Source organism: Mytilus galloprovincialis, chromosome 9, assembly GCF_965363235.1.
Source record: "Mytilus galloprovincialis chromosome 9, xbMytGall1.hap1.1, whole genome shotgun sequence".
Classification (NCBI taxonomy): domain Eukaryota; kingdom Metazoa; phylum Mollusca; class Bivalvia; order Mytilida; family Mytilidae; genus Mytilus; species Mytilus galloprovincialis.
The window spans coordinates 84,778,006-84,801,114 of NC_134846.1; the positions used below are offsets into that span (position 1 = coordinate 84,778,006).

The following is a 23,109-nucleotide window of genomic DNA, read 5'->3' on the forward strand; positions in this document are numbered from 1 at the left end:
GAAGTCGTCCCGATCCCTTTATATGTTCTATAATAATTTGCTGTTGTGGATTTTTTACTTGATTTGCAATGGAACTAGGATCAAATTTATTATCACGCTAGTCTCCTATATAAATAAGCTGTTCTAATGGAAGAAAAAAACAATTGTTTACGAATTTTAAATACGGAAATAAAGTCCAGTCCGCTGTTCGTTACAGATTTAGAATCTCTCACAAACCGGAAATGTCAAAGCCAGGGAAAATCAAGTTGCAGGTTTCAACAAAATAATTAGAATGGGGAACAAATTAGCAAAGCTTAGTAGTCCAAATCGTCAATCAGATAAGGGAACCACGTCATTAAAAAGAAAAAGGTTGCAGGATAATGATTCGACAGACGAAGAAGAGGAAATGCACACCCCTAAAAAGTACAATAATGTTGTTGTTTCTGTAAAGTTCTCCACTTGTTGTAGCACAAATAATTATGATCACTTGCAAGGCTATTTTAATTTTTTTTCAGGGACGCCATACACCGGAGGAAGGTGTCCCAGAAAAAAAGATAGCCTTGCAAGAATTGAAGATGTTATAAATATTTGGACTACATTTGCCGCTGCTGGGCTGCTGGATAAGTCGGACTAAAACAAAATCGGACAATAACAAATTCGGACTATAACAAAATCAGACTATAAAAAACTTGACCTACCATTATTTATATGAAGAAATATATTGAACAAACTCGGACTACGATTAGTAGATGTTTTTTTTTTAACTTTAATAAAAAAAACCTTTATATATTAAAATTATATACGAATTTATGAGATTATAATGAAGACCATATATAGAAATGTATTAAATATTTGTTATATGAGTTGAATTTGATATGTTTAAATGAGGATAATTAACTTTTATTTGAAATATCATTGTGATTTATTGTGTGTAGTGACAAAAGATATTTTAATGATTGGCGTGTGTTCGTGTTTTTATTGTGTTTAATCCTTGGTGTTTATGATTAGTATATAAACAAAGAGAAATTTGATTGACAGCGAATGGCTTCTTAACAATTTCACTTATCTGTAGTTCTTTATTAATGATTTCAGCAATTGAAAAGTAATTATATTCAAATGGTCACATCAAACAGATACAATGTTTTTAGAAAGGCAAGCCGAGGCAAACATTTATTATACATGTATCTAAAAATAGATTTGGAGTAAAATTGAAAAAACAACAGAGAATTCTTTGATCTTACCAAAAACTTCTATAAAATAACATGAAAAAAAATCCCTTCTACATGGGTACCGACCACTGCGTCAAGTGTTCTAGAAAAGTTACAACAAAGCAACATGCCTTACAGTGTGATTCGTGTAGTTTATGGCAACACAGAGTTTGTAATACTGGTAATTAGTGCTTCTATATATTATTCTAGTTCATAATTGTTACTCATAAACATTTTACTTTCTATGGATAAAGAAAGTCTTGCTTGATTGTTCTTTTACAATAAGGAAATTAAAGTTGTATTCAGTAAGATACTTCTTCTTTGTATTAGCTTCCTATAAACAGAATTTTAATTATTTTTTATAATGCAAAACTTGTAAAATTTGTAAACCCTATGTTTTCTTTATTAAATAGTATTGCAATGTACAGATAAATAACACCAAGACTCAACCATACAAAGTATGATCAGAAACCAGAAAAACTACAATTCACTGAATTAACTGAAGTTCAGTCAATACAAGACAAGACACATTTAATTGGATATTTAGTTCCCAATTTCGTGTAATAACAGGTAGTTGTGTCCTGACTTGCGTGATTAGATAGGACTCAACAGTACATGTGCCAGTTGTTTGTTTAACTTATGGTGATTAAAAAGGTGTCAACGATACACGTGGCATGATGTCATAATCAATTAAGATATGCATAAAATAAAAATTTATTCTGAGAGGGACCTTATTACAAATAATAATACTGGAATGACAAATCAGTGGTACATTTTCAATATATCAACTTCAAATAGCAGTTTTTTTGTACTTTTCTTTTTATATATATATATCTTGTTGATGTATTTTTTTTTTATCCACTCAAAAATGTTCAAAAATAAATTGTTTAATCAATTGTAGATAAAAAATTCATTTTAAATTAAGAATTGAAAATTAATTTCCAATAACAACAACAATCAGCATTATACTTATATTCTTCTAGTAGTCCGAGTTTGTTATAGTCCGATTTTGGGAGGCCGAGTTTGTTATAGGCCGAGATATCATGGATTCACATTTGCCAGGGAACTCACAGTCACTTGTTTCTATCCATGGGAAGACCCACTATCAATGTATATTAACAAGTGCCTGTGGGAGAACTGCTATGTTTTATCTTTAACCAGAGAGAAATATTTTTAAACAAATTTAAATTAATACTGTACCAGATTGGGCTCGCTTGTTTAATATCTTAAACCTTATTTGAACCTGAGGCTCTGGCGAATCCGGGTCTGTTCACCCTGATTCACGTTCGCCCTAGTAACTGTTCGTCCTGATACCTGTTCTCTCAGGGTTCATTCGCCCTGATTTTTATTTCTTTCTAATTGTTGTCTTGCAAAATTATAAGTATTTGAACAAAGTATGTTAAAGTTTGTTGAAAAATTGACAGAATATTTATATTGTCGCAATCAATTTATCATTTTCTCTTTGATTTACAGAGTAGAATACTGGAGACTATTCTCAGAACACTGTATAATAATAAATGAACTTGTAAATCCGTTTTCTGATTTACAGTTCGTACATCATTGTTTTTATTAATTTCAAACTGAATGTTTTATCAAAACAAAATGTTTGATTTTTATTAATAATCCATCCAAAAGACAAGTATCACAAAAATCAGTGATACGAATTATTTTGTCATTGAACAATTAAACAAGCCAAAAACTTCCTGTTTTCATAAATTTCAAGAATATATACCATAGAAATATCTGAATAAGTTTATTAAACTTCAAGCCCTGAATATTAATATTTTTTAAAAGGGCGAACTGACTCTATGGGCGAACGAACTCAGGGCAAATGTACCCAGGGCAAATATGTTATTAGGACGAACAGTTGGATACCGGCTCTGGCTGAGGGAAGGAATGCCATATATCATGACCTCAGGTCTTAGCATCAAATTGGTTATAGTTTTACCTTGATTCATCAAAATGTCCTTATAATCATTCGTTATCCTGATTCTTCAGAGGTTTATAATAATTATTGTTTCTGTTAATTAAGGAAAAAAGATTAATGTGACTCGTCAAAATTAGTTGATTTTTTTCTATTATCTAAAAGAAAGTGTACATTTTATCATCATGCAAATTACAGTGAAAGTTATATGACCCTCTTATTTGGGAAGCAAGGCAAGTTTTCCAACTGCCAAATTGACAGACTTTTCCACCAACTCAGCCCACTTTCTACTAACTCACCCAAATTATGAAAAAAAGTAACTGCTAAAATAACAAGCAAAATGGCAGTGCATGTAAGGTACATATATCTATCTATTATTATTTTTCAGAAAACGACTGCCTTCAACTTCAAAATATATCTACCAGAAATTATTTATAGATGGAGAAAATAGTGACATTACAATTACAGCTTCCGGGAAAGAATGGTTTCTCCATAAAGTTTACTTGTCACAGGTAACATGCTTTGAAACAAACTGAAGAATACAAAATATATTTTATGCAATGGCAAAAAAGTGATATTATACCCTGAGATTTGTTAAGATGTTTCCATATCATTATGATGAATATCATATCACAGGTAATGAGAGCATTTCAATATGATCAACATATCCATGACATTTAGCATTAGTGATCATTAAAGACATCAAAAGGTTGATACAAGGTCATCAACAGTGTGCAACTGTCTTTGCATTAGGTAAAGCTCTAAACTGTCCTGTGTTTAAACATAATGTGAATAGATTAACAGAGACTATCAACATGATCAAAGATCCTACAAATGATTTTTTTTTTTAATCACCTCTGAGAGTTTAAGAGAGGCAATGGAGCATACATTTTTGTCAGTTTAATGATGAATGGTACAGAAAAAGCAAAACCAATACAATGATAAATAAATTAAATAATACCACACCAAAGAAAGCTTACTGTTAATAAGGCCAGTTCAAAGTACTGAACCTGTTTATAAGGGATCACTTGATTCATGCAGTCTTCATTCCTATAAAGTTGGTTTGTTTTAGATCATATTTCAATTATAGAGCAACGTGGAATACATTCAAGGAAGACACAGTATTGTGCAATGCCCTGATCAAACCTGTACGTAATTCCTATATAAATTAGAAATCATATACTACATGTATAATATAGTAGAGAATTATATTCTCATCATTTATATTGTATTACCATTCACGTTACACATACATGACATATTGCTTTTCTTACAGTCTCCGTATTTTTCCTGTATGTTTAATGGATCCTGGTCAGAATCGTCCAGTAAAAATGTTGTTATAGATGTAGCAGATCCTAATATTGATGAAACAGGTGAGTAGATAATTTTAGTCATTTCACTTTTGAATCAACCCTACTGTATCATCGATCTCTATAAAGAAAGGGAAACAACTATATACCTTCTGGACAAAAACAAGTATGAATAAAAGGATATGTGGAGTATCCACCAAAGAGGCATCAACCTAAAGATAAAAATACCAAAATATTATCAATACAGTCATCAACAACAGGTGTCTATACAATATTTCAAGTTCTAGATTATAGTGAGTTGTTTAACAGCTGTAAATTGATAAAATGAAACACAAAGACTATATTTTTTGTATATTCAGCATTGTAGATCATTTTGGGTAAATTGAACAATGTATATTCATTATACTTTTATATATTTTAGCATTAAAGATAACATTTGGATCTTTGTATCAAGATTATATATTCATTAAACCAGTAGAAGTCGTTGGTGTCTTAGCAACTGCTATTTTATTACAATTAGTAAGTACATGAATCTAAAAACTGATCCAGGAGTCCTGCTTTGTCAGTTCATTCATTCCTTAAGAGCTATTTCAATATACAAATATGTACTGAGTTTGTCTCCTATTATGTATTATGTTGTAGTACTAATGATAAATTAAGCTTTCTGTGTGATATATTTAATGCTTCCAAGTAAAGGGGTCTGTAAGGATGTTTTATTTCATTTCTGTTATTGTGAAGAACAAAAATTGTTTATGTTGTACATGTTTTGGTTGTGACTTTAATTTTTGTTTTCAAGATATTAAATAGCTGTTAATTGAACCAGAAATAGTGCCTTCCAATTGACTTTGTTGATTGCAGTGGCCGATCCAGAACTTTTCATAAGGGGGGCCCGCTGACTGACCTAGAAGGGGGGCTCCAGTCATGCTATAGTGATTCCCTATATAATCCACCAAATTTTTCCCCACGAAAGGGCCCCCCCCTGGATCCACCTATGGATTGCAATGTACCTGTGAACTTAAGGGGGATCACAGGTCTTAATCAAATTTTTTATTTGATATAGGATTTCCCTATATTTTTCTATAAATGAACTTTATCTTATATTAATTGAAAAATGAAATTAAAAAATGGGGTCACCATTCATTTACGTTCACAATCTGCCTTCGAAAGAAGCGTACATTTTTATTAAAGCCCTTTTTTTCTGTTGAACTAATAGGAGAAATAGCAGTAATATCGAAATAAAAAAAGAACTAAATTACAGAAATCGCTTAAATTTTACAATTATTTAGTTTATGTACAGCTTATTCGAAAACGACCATAAAAAATATAGGTCACCGATGAGTTTAAAAAGATATTTCAATGTTAATGCCATAAAATAGCATTTTTGCGCCAAAGGGAGATAATTTGGAGCTTTTTCAATGATATCTACATTTTAAAAGTGACCTGGAATGATTTTTGTACCATATGATAAATTAACAACTACTAAAGGTAATGAATAAATTTTGTAATGAAAAATTAGTTTTATTTTTTTCTGAAAGTCTTATACCTGCGAGCCTCTTTAAGTAAGTTACAGAAGAGGCATTCATAATTTACAGAATCCTTTGTTTTATACAACCCCTGAAATTGGCAAAATAGAATTAAAAAACACTAATCAGTGGAACTAATGATAAAATTGTCATGCCTAATAAAAGGCAGTATTAATTTCAAATTGTTCATCATGGACTTTTTTTTAAAATACAAATAAATGGGCCTCTAAATTAATAAATATCATCCTCCTCTGATTGTAGGAAGGACTAATACAGCATTGTAAGGAACTGATGACAGATACTCTAAGGTATTATGATTGTAAAAATAAGTACCAAAATCAGATTTCAGGTCTTTTTTGCATATTGAAAACATCAGCCTCAACACAATGTGAATCTCTGCTGCACTCACCTGTCAAAAAGGTTCATATTACAAAATCAATGTTCAGAAAACCCTACAATCTATACTGAGTCTCTTCTCAACAATTTTGGCTTTCAAGTTTGTACGCAAGTTGTACAGGGGTACTTATCTACCATTACATGAATGTAGACTTTTCCATGCTGTCTTCATATGACAAATTGAAAAATATTTTCCTGTTGTTTCTTTATTTCTGAAGTGCAAAATGACAGTTCTGATCAACCTTAGACATGCCAAACTTTCAATTAAAACAATATGAATAAATGTAAATTTGTCATTTCAGCTCAAAGATGGTGCATATATATTATGAAGCTAGTCAGATGTATGGACTGCAGGAGTTAGAAAAAGATTGTTTTAATTGGTTGTTGTCTAATTTTCTAGCAAATAAACAAGATCAGAATTTTCTTAAGAACATAAGGTTAGTAAGCTTTAAATTAGAAATATATTATAGTATAAATAATTTCTTCATTATAACACAAGCAAATTATATTCTTTAACTTTTAAGAATGATTTTACATCTTTTTTAAGTTTTGTTTTACATTACGGTTTTAGTTTTTAGTAATTTTCTTTTAATTTATATGTGATGCAGATAGATCTTGATGTGTATAATTAGCTTGTTTAACTTATTTTAACATATTTTTTACATTGCAGTATAGACTTAATGACGAGGTTGGTAGTTTCTCCAGATTTATATGTGATGCAAGTAGAAGTTGATGTTTATTCACAGCTCAAAAAGGTAAAGTCTATAGATATAAACTTTTATTTTATTATCACTTTTTTTTATTTTAAAGTGTAATTTGACACCAATTCAATAAATAAGGGAGCATATACATAGGAGGATTGCTTCCTATTTACAGGCATACACCAGACACTGGGATGGGTTCCTCTTTTGATACTTGAAAAATACCAATGGGTTGCATAACCCTTTATAGAGCTACATTTATGGTAAATTCATAGACTTTCTACAAAGGACTTGAATGAACAATGATAAACTAAATTGACATTGTTATTATTACAGTGGGTATTTTTACAAGAGAATCCTAGCTGGGACAGTACTGCAAAGAATCTGACCACAGATGCTGCTGACTATTTTAAACAGTTACATAAAGGTTGGTGGTAACAGAACTTTCTATTTTCCAGGGTGGCCAAGTTGTCTAAGAAGTTCTACCACTGTAATCACTAGCCCGTCAACACTGAAGTTGTGAGTTCAAACCCCGCCCGTGCGGGTGCACTGGGCTCCAATCTAAATTGATTGGTTTTCTCTGAGCACTTCAGCTTCCTCCACTAATAAAAACTGACCACCATGAAATACCCCAAAAGTGGTGTTAAAACTCCAACAATCAATAAATCTATTTTCCATTTCATCATTGATCTGAGTCTTATGATTTTTTTTGTATGTAACAAATGAATCACCCAGGAATTTTTCCTGCTTAAGTAAGAATACTGTGAAAGATGTTAACCTTTTTCAAAGGTTCTGGCTGTAAAATGAAACAGTAATGAACTACTATACTAAGTTGCATGTTATTCCATTTAATTCTGGAAAAGAAAGCTTCATTCAACTGTATTGAATAAAACATTTGTAAAGAAATGATTTAATATAAAAAATTTACATGAATTGTCTAATTGATATGTTACTTTTTGAGAAAAAAAATAGATTTGCTGGCTCACAACATCAACTGTGATTTCATGTGTAGGTGTGATTTTTTTAGTCATCAAATAAAGGGCAGTCTTTCAGAATTACTCCAGAAAACAAAAGAATGGTGTTTCATATTCATGTTTATTTTATATTTGCAGAAAATCCTTCAGAATGTTTCCTGAAAACGGAGAAAGGAAATTTATATTTACCTGTGTTTTGTAAAATAAGATGGCAGCATGTTATCAATGATCTGGCTTCTCTCAAACTTGTAGAAGATGACAAGGTCTTCCATCTTGGTTAGTATAAAGTTTGTGTTATTTGGATGCTTTCTCAGCGGCTATTGTTTATATTAAAAAGTATATCTGATTTTGGGTGACCAATTTAAAAGAAGTGCAATTTAGTCAAAGAGACAATGAAAAGTAAATTTGATTGTTAATATATTAAATAAGATAGTATGTTTGAATGTAAGGTTACCCCAAAGTTTTTTTTATTCACATGTATCATCTTGAAGGAGGCTAGTTTGACACACTCAATCTTCAACTTTTCAACCAGGGAGAGTGTATTTACTAAGGACTAAAGATAGGAAACAAAAATGTTATTTCTTGTATGTTATAACATTTGGACATAAAAGTTTGCATAGCCATTTTTTGTTCTATTTTTTTAAGCATATTCTAGTGTCAGTAAAATCAGCTTTGAAGAGAAACATTTTATCTGTTGTTTACAGAGAATGACATTTTATATTATTCATTTTTTCCAGCGTGGATACAACCTTTTTTTGAACAACAATGGAAGAAAATGTTAACTATAGAACAAGGACGGGATCATGGGTAAATTTTGTTTAGTTCAATATTTATGTAAAGTCAGTAATTTGCTGGCATCTGTAATCGGTCTTTACTTCATTGTATGAGATAGAGATGAGAAGATATCTAAACTCCCATAGAAACAGTAAAACTTACATATTTGTTACAGCTTGATAGACTTCTATAACCTAACTTATTATCTTATAATATTTCAACGAATAATTGTCTGACAATATGCAACAATAAAACAATAAAATGTCTGACAATATGCAACAAGGGTATGCTACTGACACACAAAACAGAACAGCTGTAATCAGCATTAAGTTTTACAGTCATTAACCAGTACAATATTTCTATGTCTCAACTTGTCACATTTTTGTGGTCTTAGGTCTTAATATAATACCAGAATTATGGTCTGAAATTTAACCACTCTAAGGTATTGACTGGGTGTTGATTTCAATGGGGGATTTAGGAGATTTGAACTAAATTACTTTTGATTGTGAGATATTTTAATTTTGCCATTTTGACCTAATTTCAGACCTGATGATGTGCCAGAAGAAGATATATTCAATAAGAATTGTTTTAGATGTGGAAGGGCTCTACCTGTAGAAGGAGATGTAAGCCACTGGTTTTTTTTTTAAAGGAGTTATTTCCCCTAAAAGGGTTTTTCTTGCAAGTACATCTTAATACTGAAAATTTAAAACACAAACCAACCTATTTTACTTGTTAACTGCTAGAGTTAACTTATTAATCAATTTATGATCTATTTGACCTCTTATACTAGAATATAATATAGGGTTATTGCATGAATATTGGGGAATATTGTCCCAAGGAGAATTTTATATTGCACAAGCTTGCGAGTACAATATATGTTCTATGAGGGGCAATATTCCCCAATATTCATGCAATAACCCTTTTATTGTATAGCAATATAATATTTGAAAGTAAAAATGGGTTTAAACTAAGATTTTGTCGGTGATGACATCATGAATTGTGAAGATTTATTGCACTAGTGCAATATTAGAATTTATTGCATGCTAACTTTTGGTTACTTTCTGTGGGAAATATTATATTGCTAAACAATAATTTAGGGTTATTGCATGAATATTGAGGAATATTGTCCCAAGGAGAATTTTATATTGCACGAGCTTGCGAGTGCAATATATGTTCTATGAGGGGCAATATTCCCCAATATTCATGCAATAACCCTTTTATTGTATAGCAATATAATATTTGAAAGTAAAAATGGGTTTAAACTAAGATTTTGTCGGTGATGACATCATGAATTGTGAAGATTTATTACACTAGTGCAATATTAGAATTTATTGCATGCTAACTTTTGGTTACTTTCTGTGGGAAATATTATATTGCTATGCAATAATATAAACATATTGAGACCACTGACTAATCAAACAATCCACTTTGTGACATTATTTTATGAAATTTTAAACCTTTTCAAATCATGCAATTCATTATATTATTCATTCAACTAATAAAACCATTTCTAGACTGTTAGTATGAAAACAGTGAAAATACTGTAATTCGTGGGTATCAATTTTCGTGGTTTGACACACATTTACATGTTCGTGGGTTTTTAAAATCGTGGAATTTTGTTTTCTAAAAAAAAAATTTGAATAATTGAAGACATTAGAAACGAAGGTTACAAATTGTCGGAATTGAAAGAAATTGCAAAGTAAACATTAACTCGTGTAAATCGTAGTAACCACGCTAATTAACCCTAGATAGAGTGATTAACAGATTAAAGACCATCAAAGGTGTTAATTAGGCCATAAACATGTCACCTAGAGAAAACAGTAACATAAACAAATGCTATAAACATATCTTGAGTTGTAAAATAATTCTTATGAAAAGCAAGCCCAGCATGAAATTATTATTTCCCATACGTACGAGAACTATGAGGATATAAAATTAACACTTTATCATAATAGCATATCAATACCTGAAATCTGACTTTCAACGATCAAAAATATTTTATTATGAGAATTAAAAGGTCAAAAGTTGTACAGTTTAGGTTATTAAAGATTAAATGGGTAAAATCCTACAAGCACTATTGCAGTTGTAGTTCATAGTGTGTTTGCTCTGTGACTACTACTATAATATTCTCAGATTTGGAGATATTCAATATATTCTCTAGATCATATCAGTAGTCAAACCTACATGGGGATCTTTGAATGTCTTGATTTTGGACAACGGTTGTTTTATTTCGTTGGACACTTCAAATTCGTGGATAAAGTCATCCACGACAACCTTAAAAATTGGTTCCCCACGAATAAAAGTACTTTCACAGTATTCATTTTCCTCAACATTTTGATGCAAATTTTCTCTTTTTTTGAAATCTTTTTGAAGAGTGCTCTCTGAAAAAATTTAGTGAAGTGTCTACAGCTCTTGTAATATAATGAGTTCAGTTAAAGTCAACAAAGATAATATAATCTTTTTTATTTTTAGACTAATTGTGAAGCTGTTTTTCTTTTACTTCCTTGTGAAAAACTTTACTTTTTTTCAATTCCGGGGAAACTTAATGGTGACATGCATATAATAAGTCCCAGAGGAATTATCAATTGTAATCAGATTAAAAATTATGTGAGATGGAACTATAAAACATATAGTTATCTTGTCTTCTGTAAATTGACTATTCAAATGAGCTATAACAATTTGTACTTTTAATGTATGTTTTCATTGATTTTAGTACTGTTGGAGGTGGGTTGGTTACAGTTATGGCATAGATCTGTTAGTATCATACTCAAATAGTCTGATCTCAATAAAACGTAATACACATAGTCAACTCTGTCCTGGTGCAGTCAGTCTTCATCCTTATCGTAGTATAGCCTATAGGTGAGTAATAGATTCAGAATCATAGCCTATTTAGTTCAGCTTATGCCTGTACATTTGTCAGTCGTACCTAAACTTCCCATGTTATTGCTTTGTGGCTTCATGTGCTTTTATCTTTGAACTGGTGTTATCATAAATGTAATACAGTTTGAACTTCATTCAGTACCGAACGTGCAAGGGCTGTATAGCCAGTCAAGGTCGTTAAAAACTTCCATATATATTCATTCAGTTGACTTGTAAAACAAAAAAAAACTATTGCTACAGCCGAACAAGAAAAAGTTGACCTGACAAGACAATTTTTCTCTTAAAAGTACTAACCTTTATAGCATATGTGAATGATAGATGTGGGGTTTACATCTAAATGACAGCAGAACAACAACATTGAAAAACTATGTTATTCTCTGCATGTGTGTTCAAGCAATGGATAGATTTCTGAAAATATGTCTGCTCTCTGACTACTCATTAGTATGTAGGTATTTCTTTTGATTGAATTAATAAATCTTTCCGGATCTCAGTTTTTCAAAATACTGCATTTATTTTTAGAATAAAAGTAGCCTCAGTAGATGAAAAAGGAAGAACAACAACAGACAAATCTACAGTCCTAACAAGAATTAATCTACTACAAGATACGGTAATTTGCTTTATATTGCCTGGGTCTGTTTTGTACATGGTTGTGAATATTTTGTTGATATTAACTCAGTGTATATTGTAGTTGAATTTAAAGATAAGGTCTTCCACAGTTGACCTGTAATTAACGTAGCTATTTTTTAGGTAACTTTTGGTCATATAACACCTAACAGGTCTACATATAAATACATTTATGGCTTTCAAATGTTTTGATTTGTAAGTGATTGACACATAAGGTTTATATCAAGACTGATTTGCAAGGGATTGTAAGATCAAGATCCTGTCAGAACTGATTTAGAAACTGATAGAAAGTTTAATTTTTTGTGGGTCCTTTCATTTAGTGAAGCGCTGCATGTGATGATTTTATTCAATATATATAAACTTTTGAGTATTTTATTCTTTATAGAAAAAAAAATAAAGATGAGTAAAAAGAAGTTAACATGAATTGACCATGACTACTTGAATTGTAACAAATGGTCAATAAAACTTGTATTTACATTCACGACTGAAAAATAACACTTCTTAATATGTTACATATTTATATTACAGGAACATGTAGTTATGCTGTTAGACAAGAAGTTTAATATGTTACATATTTATATTACAGGAACATGTAGTTATGCTGTTAGACAAGAAGTTTAATATGTTACATATTTATATTACAGGAACATGTAGTTATGCTGTTAGACAAGAAGTTTAATATGTTACATATTTATATTACAGGAACATGTAGTTATGCTGTTAGACAAGAAGTTTAATATGTTACATATTTATATTGCAGGAACATGTAGTTATGCTGTTAGACAAGAAGTTTAATATGTTACATATTTATATTACAGGAACATGTAGTTATGCTGTTAGACAAGAAGTTTAATATGTTACATATTTATATTACAGGAACATGTAGTTATGCTGTTAGACAAGAAGTTTAATATGTTACATATTTATATTACAGGAACATGTAGTGATGCTGTTAGACAAGAAGTTTAATATGTTACATATTTATATTACAGGAACATGTAGTTATGCTGTTAGACAAGAAGTTTAATATGTTACATATTTATATTACAGGAACATGTAGTTATGCTGTTAGACAAGAAGTTTAATATGTTACATATTTATATTGCAGGAACATGTAGTTATGCTGTTAGACAAGAAGTTTAATATGTTACATATTTATATTGCAGGAACATGTAGTTATGCTGTTAGACAAGAAGTTTAATATGTAACATATTTATATTGCAGGAACATGTAGTTATGCTGTTAGACAAGAAGTTTAATATGTTACATATTTATATTGCAGGAACATGTAGTTATGCTGTTAGACAAGAAGTTTAATATGTTACATATTTATATTGCAGGAACATGTAGTTAAGCTGTTAGACAAGAAGTTTAATATGTTACATATTTATATTACAGGAACATGTAGTTATGCTGTTAGACAAGAAGTTTAATATGTTACATATTTATATTACAGGAACATGTAGTTATGCTGTTAGACAAGAAGTTTAATATGTTACATATTTATATTGCAGGAATATGTAGTTATGCTGTTAGACAAGAAGTTTAATATGTTACATATTTATATTGCAGGAACATGTAGTTATGCTGTTAGACAAGAAGTTAAATATGTTACATATTTATATTACAGGAACATGTAGTTATGCTGTTAGACAAGAAGTTTAATATGTTACATATTTATATTACAGGAACATGTAGTTATGCTGTTAGACAAGAAGTTTAATATGTTACATATTTATATTACAGGAACATGTAGTTATGCTGTTAGACAAGAAGTTTAATATGTTACATATTTATATTACAGGAACATGTAGTTATGCTGTTAGACAAGAAGTTTAATATGTTACATATTTATATTGCAGGAACATGTAGTTATGCTGTTAGACAAGAAGTTTAATATGTTACATATTTATATTGCAGGAACATGTAGTTATGCTGTTAGACAAGAAGTTTAAGTTTCCACTGTATGTTAGTATGAACATTATGGTATCTTCCAACAATGACTTTCAGTTTGACCTTGAGCCATCCAGACTTTTGAATAAAGATAGATCTGTACAAACTATTGCTGCAGCTTCCTCTTGATGAAGATTGAATAAAGATAGATCTGTACAAACTATTGCTGCAGCTTCCTTATGATGAATATTGAATAAAGATAGATTTGTACAAACTATTGCTGCAGCTTCCTCTTGATGAAGATTGAATAAAGATAGATTTGTACAAACTATTGCTGCAGCTTCCTCATCATGAATATTGAATAAAGATAGATCTGTACAAACTATTGCTGCAGCTTCCTCATCATGAATATTGAATAAAGATAGATCTGTACAAACTATTGCTGCAGCTTCCTCATGATGAATATTGAATAAAGATAGATCTGTACAAACTATTGCTGCAGCTTCCTCTTGATGAAGATTGAATAAAGATAGATTTGTACAAACTATTGCTGCAGCTTCCTCATGATGAATATTGAATAAAGATAGATTTGTACAAACTATTGCTGCAGCTTCCTCTTTATGAATATTGAATAAAGATAGATCTGTACAAACTATTGCTGCAGCTTCCTCATCATGAATATTGAATAAAGATAGATCTGTACAAACTATTGCTGCAGCTTCCTCATGATGAATATTGAATAAAGATAGATCTGTACAAACTATTGCTGCAGCTTCCTCTTGATGAAGATTGAATAAAGATAGATCTGTACAAACTATTGCTGCAACTTCCTCGGGATGAAAATTGAATAAAGATAGATCTGTACAGACTATTGCTGCAGCTTCCTCTTTATGAATATTGAATAAAGATAGATCTGTACAGACTATTGCTGCAGCTTCCTCTTTATGAATATTGAATAAAGATAGATCTGTACAAACTATTGCTGCAGCTTCCTCTTGATGAATATTGAATTAAGATAGATTTGTACAAACTATTGCTGCAGCTTCCTCATGACGAATATTGAATAAAGATAGATCTGTACAGACTATTGCTGCAACTTCCTCAGGATGAAGATTGAATAAAGATAGATCTATACAAACCAGGGATGGGGTAATCGTAATCTGTAATCGTAATCGATTGTAATTGATTACATTTTTTCAAGTAATTGACAGTAATCTGTAATCGAAGACATATTCGATTACATGTAATCGTAATTTAATCGATTACAGCAAAAATTTGGATGTAATCATCGATTACTTTTCGATTACATTTCGATTTCTTTAGTAAAATAGTTTGGTGAAAAATAACCTATTTCAGAGTAAAAATATGTATGTTATCACTTTGTAGTACAGATAAAATATTATGCATTAACAATACTTGAGATTTAAGCAACTGCCTTATTTCTATCTATGTCTCTAGCTGCATTATGAGTAACCAGATCCCTCCCCTATATATATAGCTACCTAAATTTACTTTATATCTAGCTTTTGAAACAAATGGATGTATGTGCTTGTCAATAATTCAAGAGCTTTAATATTTAAATAAGAAAATAGATTTGAAATAATAAAATAGATCTTAAATAAGAAATGTGTCTGTCTTTCGTTAAGTTCTGTACTACATTTTTTAAAAGTTAGTAAGCTTATTTGTATTAAATTTCCTGAAAACATCATTTTCAATCAGAGTTGAAATTAAAGCTTAGAATACATAAACAGTTGATTTCTTAAATGTTATGATATATATACATGTATATAAATTAATTAAATAAAAAAAGAACACAAAATCCTTTTAACAATGAACCAATGGCAATGCATAGCAATTCTTTTTAGAAATAGATACATGTATCCCTTTGACACTATAAATATATTTTGTATATAATTTGATTGGAGAAGTTAACAACATTCTTGCCTTTACTAATGAGATGATCAAAGTCTTCTAATCAATAACAAACATACTTTGTTTTTATTTCAATTATCTTATGTCTAATAAAGAAGGAAATTTACAATATTTAGCCCCAGGTTATAAATTGTACTCCAGTGGCAGTTAAATAATCTGTAATTAGGGTGGTTATCCAAACAAAAGTTTTAAAACATGCATGTCATTATAAAAATAAATTTTGATCTTAAAAATTAGCTGAACTAATTAATTATTCTACTTTTTTTATATTTCCTTAAACATTGTAATTAATTATGCTAAAATATTTTTTTTTAAAGAGTAAAAACAAAAAAGCTAACGTGTCAGTAAGAAAGCTAATTTTTTGAAAAACAATTAGTTATGAATAAGTGATTATTGCAATGCGATGACATCTTTCAATTTCATATATGTTGAAAGTCAAAATTACGAGATTTTTTAAATATTTCTAATTTTCATCAAGAGATTTGATCTAAAAAGCAGCTATTAACTTATAATTTAGAAACAATGCTTTAAATGATGCATTAGGTAAAGATCTTAATTTCCACTATATATACAAATGTTGAACAATATAATTGTGTTTTACTCATGTTATTTTTTGTTGAAATGTTGAAGTATGTAATTGACAGTAATCGAAAAGTAATGTAATTATTTTGATAAAGTAATCGATTGTAATCGATTACATACTAAAATTTGAGTAATCGATTATTAATCGATTGCACAAAAATCCTTCATGTAATCGATTATTAATCAATTACATTTGTCAGTAATCGTGCCCATCCCTGATACAAACTATTGCTGCAGCTTCCTCACGGTGTTTATGATGAGAAAAAAGTATTGCTAAACCTTTTATTTTAACTTTTAGTCATTGGAATGTGCTTTATATCAGTATTTATTGGGTCAAAGATATATCATGTCATTTATCTAAAAATGTTTGTTTTTTATTTTCATTTTTAGGAAGAATCTTCTCTGAAACTACTGGGCCAAATTTAACCAAACTTGGCCACAATCATCCATGGGGTATCTAGTTTAAAAAATGTGTCCCGTGACCTGGCCGCCATGGCTAAAAATAGAACACAGGGGTAAAATGTATATTTTGGCTATATCTTTAAAACCAAAGCAATTAGAGCAAATCTGACAGGGTAAAATTGTTGATCAGGTCAATATCTATCTGCCCTGAAATTTTCAGATGAATCGAACAACATGTTGTTGGGTTGCTGCCCCTGAATTGGTAATTTTAAGGAAATTTTGCAGTTTTTTGTTATTATCTTGAATACTATTATAGATAGAAATAAACTGTAAACAGCAATAATGTTCAGCAAAATAAGACCTACAAATAAGTCTACATGACCAAAATTGTCAGTCAACTCCTTAAGGAGTTATTGTTCTTTATAGTCAATATTGAACAACTTTTCGTCATTTTTGTAAATTGTACAAAAATCTTCTTTTCTAAAACTATGGGCCAAATTTAACCAAACTTGGCCACAGTCATTACTAGGGTATCTATTTAAAAAAAGTGTCTAATGACCCCGCCTACCAACCAAGATGGCTGACATCAGTAAATACAATAACAGGTGAGCGACACAGGCTCTTATGAGCCTCTAGTTATTTTTGCAACTCTTTCACATAAAAACAGAGTTATAGATACAGCTTTTTAATAATTCATTTGGTGAATTGACCCTATAGTTACAACTGGTGAAGAGTGAAGTTTTTTTCATTGCTTGGAGTAGAATTTTAGTTTTTGTAAAAAATTGAAAATTATGTGAGACATCTTTTTGTGCTAGAATTTCAACAAAAATTGACAGTTGATATAATTTAGTATTCCAAATTAGATTCAAGTGTTACAAATGATCTATAGACTGGCATTTTTGGAAATTGCCACCAAAATTCAATACTATGCAAGAAAGGGTAGGGTTTAAAAGAAATGTTTTAACTAAGAAGAAAGTGCTGAACTAAATCCTAATCTCAAAACTTTTTCTAAAGGCTCCGTTTCAAAATAAAATAACGACAAATTATGTAAACATTTCATCAAAGTGGTAAAATTTTAATGAATTTCGATATCGAGTTCGAACACAAAATAATGCCGTCAATTCTAGTGTCAAAAATATTTTGTCCAAATGTTTCACTCTATGTCTGATGGCATATAATTTCTACCACTATTACAATCTAATACTCTGAATTTTTTAACACTTGCATATTTATTTTTGTTATGGTTAGTGAAGTGTAGTATTATATAAATTGTTGTTTTTAAAAGCTCGCCCATAGCTCATACAAAGCCAAGGATAGCGGTATATCAGTATAGTTCTAATTAACCATGAAAATTAGTTGCCTATACAATTACACCGATCGCTTCTTAGTCATTTTCTCATTGATTGTTTTGTTTTGAAAATCTACCATATTCCAGAAATGAGTAATAAGTGTGATTTTTGGTGAAAGAAGGCCTTTCTGGCTATAAACAATTTAATCATTTGGTTTGAGCTTAAAATTCACTTTACCTTTTATTTGGAAAGAACAATTTTATAGAAAAGTAAGTGTTTATGTTTTATCCAAAAGTTATTTTTTTACCTTTAACATTGTTATACCTGTACTGCATTTCCTATAAATATGATATATATACATTAATAGAAAGTCAAATATTTGTTTAAATGTTAGACCAGTAACATGATCATGAATTAAAATTACGTAATATATGCACAAATGCTCGTGTTTTTTTATATTTTGTTGTACTCAACTTTGCTGCTATACATCTTTCTGAAGATGTCTTCTAAATATTTCATCTTATTTTGGCAAAAATTCAATATGCATAACATGATCATATATGATTTATTTATTAGTTTTAATTCTATCTGTGTTTGTCCCAAGTCTGAAACCCCTAGTGCAGTGGTTGTCTTGAGTTATGTCCGTCATACCTGGATTATTTTGTTATAAATTAGGCTGTTTGATTTCTTTCACATTTTTTACTTCAGACTTATATAGCAGAGTATAAAGTATTTGTTTTGTATCATTATTGAGTGCTGTATAGTGACTTGTAATTGCTTATATTTGATCTCTTGTGTATAGTCTTGTTGGCAATCATACCGCCTCTAATTATTTTTACTTTACTGCTGTCATTGAAATCTATTTCTTGTAATATTTCTTTGTTCCTTACTTTTTATTAACCGGATTTTTGTGACAAAAATGTCGGTTATTGATTTGGGGATGTACGGCGGGCGGGCGGGCGGGAGGTCGGCAACCAAATGTTGTCCGTGCATTTACTCATGAACCGTTCAACCAAAGCTTTTCAAATTTTAATATGTTGTTACAGACAACAAAATGAAGGTCAAGTTCAATAATGACGATTTTGACTTTTACCGTTCAGGAGTTATGGTTCTTGAAAGATTGAAAAATGGCATTTCCAGTCGTGTCCGTGCATTTACGCATGAACTGTTTAACCAAAGCTTCCCAAATTTTAATATGTTGTTACTGATGACAAAATGGAGGTCAATTTCAATAATGACGATTTTGACTTTTACCGTTCAGGAGTTACGTTTCTTGAAAGAGTGAAAAATGGCTTTTCCAGTCGTGTCCGTGCATTTACTCAGGAACTGTTTAACCAAACCTATTCAAATTTTAATATGTTGTTACTGATGACAAAATGGAGGTCAAGTTCAATAATTTTTTTGCTTCTCATTGCTTTTTTGCAGAAAGCTCGACATAGTGATCCGGTGGCGGCGGAGGTGGTGGCGGCAGATGTGGCGGTGGCGGCGTTAGCTAACTTCTTAAAAGGTTTATATTTTAGAAGGTGAAAGACCTGGATGCTTCATACTTTGTATATAGATACCTCATGTTACGAAGTTTCCGTCAGTCACATGTCCAATGTCCTTGACCTCATTTTCATGGTTCAGTGACCACTTGAAAAAAAAGTTCAAAATTTTTGTAATGTTGAATTCTCTCTTATTATAAGTAATAGGATAACTATATTTGGTATGTGCGTACCTTGCAAGGTCCTCATGCCCGTCAAACAGTTTTCACTTGACCTCGACCTCATTTCATGGATCAGTGAACAGGGTTAAGTTTTGGTGGTCAAGTCCATATCTCAGATACTATAAGTAATAGGGCTAGTAATATTTGGTGTATGGAAGGACTGGAAGGTGTACATGTTTAGCGGGCAGATGTCATCTGACCTTGACCTCAATTTCATGGTTCAGTGGTCAAAGTTAAGTTTTTAAGTTTTGGTCTTTTTATACGACCGCAAAATTTGAAAAAAAATTGCTATCACGTTGGCGTCGTCGTCTGCGTCGTCGTCATCGTCCGAATACTTTTAGTTTTCGCACTCTAACTTTAGTAAAAGTGAATGGAAATCTATGAAATTTTAACACAAGGTTTATGACCACAAAAGGAAGGTTGGTATTGATTTTGGGAGTTTTGGTCCCAACATTTTAGGAATTAGGGGCCAAAAAGGGCCCAAATAAGCATTTTCTTGGTTTTCGCACTATAACTTTAGTTTAAGTTATTAGAAATCTATGAAATTTTGACACAAGGTTTATGACCACAAAAGAACGGTTGGGATTGATTTTGGGAGTTTTGGTTTCAACAGTTTAGGAATTAGGGGCCAAAAAAGGGCCCAAATAAGCATTATTCTTGGTTTTCGCACAATAACTTTAGTTTAAGTAAATAGAAATCAATGAAATTTAAACACAATGTTAATGACTACAAAAGGAAGGTTGGTATTGATTTTGGGAGTTTAGGTCCCAACAGTTTAGGAATTAGGGGCCAAAAAGGGACCCAAATAAGCATTTTTCTTGGTTTTCGCACCATAACGTTAGTATAAGTAAATAGAAATCTATGAAATTTAAACACAAGGTTTATGACCATAAAAGGAAGGTTGGTATTGATTTTGGGAGTTTTGGTCCCAACATAATAAGGGGCCCAAAGGGTCCAAAATTAAACTTTGTTTAATTTCATCAAAATTGAATAATTGGGGTTCTTTGATATGCCGAATCTAACTGTCATGACTGTGTATGTAGATTCTTAACTTTTGGTCCCGTTTTCAAATTGGTCTACATTAAGGTCCAAAGGGTCCAAAATTAAACTTAGTTTGATTTTGACAAAAAATGAATCAGTTAGGTTCTTTGATATGCTGAATCTAAAAATGTACTTAGATTCTTGATTATTGGCCCAGTTTTCAAGTTGGTCCAAATCGGGGTCCAAAATTAAACTTTGTTTGATTTCATCAAAAATTGAATAAATGGGGTTCTTTGATATACCAAATCTAACTGTGTATGTAGATTCTTCATTTTTGGTCCTGTTTTCAAATTGGTCTACACTAAAGTCCAAAGGGTCCAAAATTAAACTTAGTCTGATTTTAACAAAAATTGAAATCTTGGGGTTCTTTGATATGCTGAATCCAAAAATGTACTTAGATTTTTTATTATGGGCCCAGTTTTCAAGTTGGTCCAAATCAGGATCTAAAATTATTATATTAAGTATTGTGCAATAGCAAGTCTTTTCAATTGCACAGTATTGTGCAATGGCAAGAAATATCTAATTGCACAATATTGTGAAATAGCAAATTTTTTTTTAATTAGAGTTATCTTTCTTTGTCCAGAATCAACTTAAATCTTTGTTATATACAATATACAATGTATATTCACTTTTTACTACCAACTGATAAATTAAAATAATCTTTACTAAAAGCATCTGGTTATCTAATATTATATGCCAAAGGTCAACTATATTTGGTGTATGGAAATATATTATGGTCTATATGTCAGTCCCGCAGGTTTTATTTGACCATGACCTCAATTGCACGGTTCATTGCACAGTGTTAAGTTTTTGTGTTTTGATCTATTTTTCTTAAACTATAAGTAATAGGTCAACTATATTTGTTGTATGGAAGCTTTGTTAGCTGTACATGTCTGCCTGGCATGGTTCATCTGACCTTGACCTACTTTTCATGGTTCATTGGTCTTTGTTTAGCTATCTTGGTTAATGTTAAGTTTATGTGACAGTTGTAATCAAGCTTTATACTTAGGACTATCAACATAAAATCAATGATTAGTAAAGAAGGCGAGACATTTCAGTGTGTGCACTCTTGTTGTAATAGATATAGGAAGATGTGGTATGAGTGCCAATGAGACAACTCTCCATCCAAGTAACAATTTATAAAAGTAAACCATTAAAGGTCGAGGTACAGCCTAATTTTTTTTCTTTATGATTAATAGGATAACAATATTTAGTACATGTATGTGCATACCTTGCAAGGTCCTCATGCCAGACAGTTTTCAATTGGCCTCAACCTCATTTTACAGATCAGTGAACAAGGTTAACTTTTTGTGGTCTATATATTAGATACTATAAACAATAGGTAAACTATGTTTGGTGTATGGAATGATTGTAAGGTGTACATGTCCAACTGGCAGGTGTCATCTGACCTAGACCTCATGGTGGTCAAAGTTAAGTTTTTGAGGTGTTTTTTTTTCTATTACTGTATGCAAAAGATCAACTATATTTGGTGAATGGTATGTAAATATCCTATGATGTACATGTTAGTCTGGCATGTCTTATTTGACCTTGACCTCATTATCACAGTTCATTGCTCAGTGTTAAGTTTTTGTGTCTTGGTCTGTTTTTTCTTAAATTATAAGTAATAGGTCAACTATATTTAAAGCATAGATTGATTGTACTGCTTACTTATCTGTCTGGCATGGGTCATCTGACCTTGACCTCATATGTACGGTTCATTGATCAATGTTTAGTTTTTGAGTTTTAATTTGTTTCTTAGAAAATATAAGCAATAGGTCAACTATATTTGGTGTATTAAATGATTGTAAGGTGTACATGTATTAATTCATCATCACCCTCCCCCAGGCTTGGTCAACAAGATGAGAAATGTAGGTGTGAGGGTGCTTATATACATTATAATTTCCATATCTCTCACTCGACTTTGTGCAGAGAACAAAAAATGGTAAAATAATTCCTTCTATTGTATAGGTCA

General features: G+C 30.8%; 1 protein-coding gene across 1 annotated transcript; it reads left to right on the top strand.

The window, feature by feature from the left end:
• The first annotated feature begins 62 nt into the window (after positions 1 to 62).
• Positions 63 to 15,291, top strand: LOC143046203 (germ cell-less protein-like 1). Its single transcript, XM_076219242.1, has 14 exons — positions 63 to 402; positions 3,500 to 3,623; positions 4,388 to 4,484; positions 4,843 to 4,940; positions 6,206 to 6,252; positions 6,643 to 6,777; positions 7,011 to 7,095; positions 7,378 to 7,468; positions 8,154 to 8,291; positions 8,753 to 8,822; positions 9,334 to 9,412; positions 11,503 to 11,648; positions 12,189 to 12,276; positions 14,214 to 15,291. The coding sequence occupies exons 1-14, from the start codon at positions 272 to 274 to the stop codon at positions 14,373 to 14,375; spliced, it is 1,491 nt and encodes a 496-aa protein (XP_076075357.1). The 5' UTR covers positions 63 to 271; the 3' UTR covers positions 14,376 to 15,291.
• The last annotated feature ends 7,818 nt before the right edge of the window (positions 15,292 to 23,109 follow it).